Source organism: Paramacrobiotus metropolitanus, unplaced genomic scaffold (assembly GCF_019649055.1).
Source record: "Paramacrobiotus metropolitanus isolate TYO unplaced genomic scaffold, Prichtersi_v1.0 Parri_scaffold0000137, whole genome shotgun sequence".
Lineage (NCBI taxonomy): Eukaryota > Metazoa > Tardigrada > Eutardigrada > Parachela > Macrobiotidae > Paramacrobiotus > Paramacrobiotus metropolitanus.
Genome location: NW_026570357.1, coordinates 158,416 through 161,524, shown reverse-complemented (window position 1 = coordinate 161,524; position 3,109 = coordinate 158,416). Strand labels below are relative to the sequence as shown.

The window sequence follows — 3,109 nt, the reverse complement described above, 5'->3', positions numbered from 1 at the left end:
TGTACTATTCAGAAGGTGCTGATGATGCAAAAACCATGCCTTTTTTGTGACTGAATGGTGTCTGTACCACGCAAGATAAACTCATCGACTTTTAAATTTCTAATGTATTGTTCTCTGCATGTCCAAGCACTATTGAGTCCATATCCAAGTAAATACTGATTTATTAAATTTCGATAATTTATGAAGGTTCATGGAATGAATTCCTACAGTTAATACATCTTTGCTCCCGGTACGACCTCTGTTTTTGCAGGCGTTAAACGAGCGTGTGCTTCAATTGCCAAAGAACGCCGTGGAAGAGGAATCCGCCATACTTCGATAGCATAGCGTTTATAACACACTTGCATCTGAATAATTTCTGAGTCATCCCGGTTGTACGCCGTCGCTTATCCAACCCGGTTTAATAACGGCTCCCTCACAACCAGGTGAATAGCGATATTAACGATTACGCATCCGGGAGCTTGCCATTGTCCCACCTGATCGCTTCATTAGCGCTCTATAATCTAAATGCATTACGGCAAAAAGTGAGTTTATAGCAGTAAGAGGATGTGTACGTAATTCTGTTCTGCGACTATCAGCTGCTACCTCTCGAGTGACTCGCAAGTGGCATCCCCGCATCCATAAGCTCTTTCCCGGATCAACGTGACACCAGGACTTTCTATTTTCATTCTTTCTGGAGTACGCTGCTGATATGTTACGCAATACTGCAACGGGAAAAAAGTACTATTTAAAATGTTTGTAATCGGCTCCTTACAGTAGTTCTCAAGTTAACATTCAGCTTTTCATTGTGATGGCAAACGAAACGGGTTTCAACAATTCCAACGCGACAGGCGGCAACGACACCGCACCAGCCGGCTTAAGTCCCGGGACCTATGGGTTAGTCATCAGTGTGACAATGATATGCGCCGGCACCATCGTCTACAATATTCTCATCATCATCGCATTTATTCGCGATTCCGCCGTGCGAAATCCTTTTTCGTACTACATCCTGAATGTCTCCATCACTGACCTGGCTTTGGCTCTGTTCAGCATGACCGGCTTCGTCTGGTTCACCTTATCACCCACATCCAACGCTAGTTATTGCCCGTACTACAACTTCTTTGATAACTTCTTCTCCACCAGTACCGCACATTCGGTGATGCTCATCAGTTTGGACCGGCTGTTTTCACTATACTTTCCCATTCGTTACCGGAATTTGCGATCCGTGAAGTTCACAGTGATCATGTGCGCTGGAACGTGGATTTATTTGCTCTGCTTATTGATGCCGTACAATCTGATAGATGCCCTACGGTACAACGAAATGACCTTACCGTGCTCCATCAACTTCAAAATGCAGCATACGTATTCATTAGTTGTCGAGTTTCTCGCGTATGATTTTCCGCCATGGTTCGTTTTGTTCAGCTATGTACTGGTCTTCTGGAAGTTACATGGACGAGCGAAGTTCAAACAGCAAGGTATGTGAATCAAAGAACTCCCAAATTAATTTGCTCACAATTTCTAGAGCTTCTTATTTGTTCAGGTTTCTCCAATAAAGTACACGGAAAAAAGAGTACCGTCATGCACAGCCACGCCCACACCAACGTCACGCATGTACATACTACCGTCGTTACCGGAACAGAACCCAGTGCAACAGCCAAAAAGAAATCCAAAGACCGTGATGAGAAGAAATTTTTTCGTCTCTTCGCACTGCTGGCGCTGTGCATTTTGGTCTGCATTTTTCCAGGAAATATTTATTTCCTGTTGGTGGATTTCGTGCCGTATTGGAACGATGACGTCAGCGCTGTTGTGGCTTGCTTGCAATATTTAAGTTGCATATTCAACCCGGTCATTTATCATTCCAGCCTCCCCACTTTACAGAAAGCGGTTAAAAACGTTATATTTTGCCGCTAAGCCGTTTGCTGTTTTAAAAATGGCTGCATCAAAAGGGCACATACCCTGTGTAGTTTTCTGTTCACAGAAGCATTTATTTGACGAAGGGTCTAACTGAAATTTGAACAGAGATGTCTGATTTGAATTTATTACTTACTATTATCGACCGCGTATGTCTGCATTCTGCTTGTGACGTGCTGTCACTTATATGTGAAATTTGTAGAGAAAAAAGCAGACGCAGCTAATGCATTTTTATCTTCAAAAGAGATGCTTGTTGAGACGTGTTGAGCGGCACTTTCATGGACACAATTATGCTAATCGGCAAACGGCATAAAGCATGGCTTGATTGACAGGCTGTTCAGACTAACATGCTCATGCTCATTGTCAGAGTACCGCTTCCGATGCGGCATACAGTTGTTAATATGAGCATAACTATTAACTAGGAATAATTAAAAGCGATGAAACGACGATCTACTTTACGCTACAGGTTTTCATGCCGCTATTTGATACAATAAATAGCACGTGATGCTTATAAAGTATATAGTATATACAGAACTACGTAGGATCATGGTGAAATTTGAAATTTGACGCATGCCCAATGATTTCAAATTCTATGTGACATCGTAACTCTCCAGAAAGCCACCAGTATTTTACATAGAATACTTCGCTCGACGTACGCTTTCCATTCATTCATTGTCAGTTTACTCATTTATATTCAATTTCCGCTATCAGCTCGATATGTTGAGCTGTTCTGGTACTGTACATTCCACCTGCAACGGAAAAGGTTCTTTCTCAGTGACTTCTCACTAGATGTAGCAAACTAATTATAAGCTGTTGGCTGGACTTTTATACGGTCCCGCTTTTTATCGATTTCCAATTCTTCTGACTTTTAAATCGATGAAGTTGTATAACTCCGATCCTAAACCAGTGTGGCAGCTTGTGGTACTATGTACTATGTACCGTGGTACCGTGTACTTACCGACACATCTGCACTGGTTAATAATGCGTACATTTGTTTTATCACTTGACAGTGCTGCAGGTCATACCCGTAACAGATGTTTGTGACATTATTGGTAATTTTAATCCCTCGAAATGGGACTTGCTCGCAAAACTACATCCTTGTTTTGGATTAAAAATGAACAAAATCTGGATTAAACCAGCATCTAATCTGGGGCTCCGGTATCTTTAATTGTGGCAACGGTTCACCTGTAGCTTGACCATGCAAATAAATGCACTTTGTGGA

General features: G+C 42.0%; 1 protein-coding gene across 1 annotated transcript; it reads left to right on the top strand.

The window, feature by feature from the left end:
- Positions 1-787: 787 nt before the first annotated feature.
- LOC129599090 (allatostatin-A receptor-like) lies at positions 788-1,887 on the top strand. Its single transcript, XM_055497231.1, has 3 exons — positions 788-1,287; positions 1,399-1,451; positions 1,517-1,887. The coding sequence occupies exons 1-3, from the start codon at positions 788-790 to the stop codon at positions 1,885-1,887; spliced, it is 924 nt and encodes a 307-aa protein (XP_055353206.1).
- Positions 1,888-3,109: the final 1,222 nt, after the last annotated feature.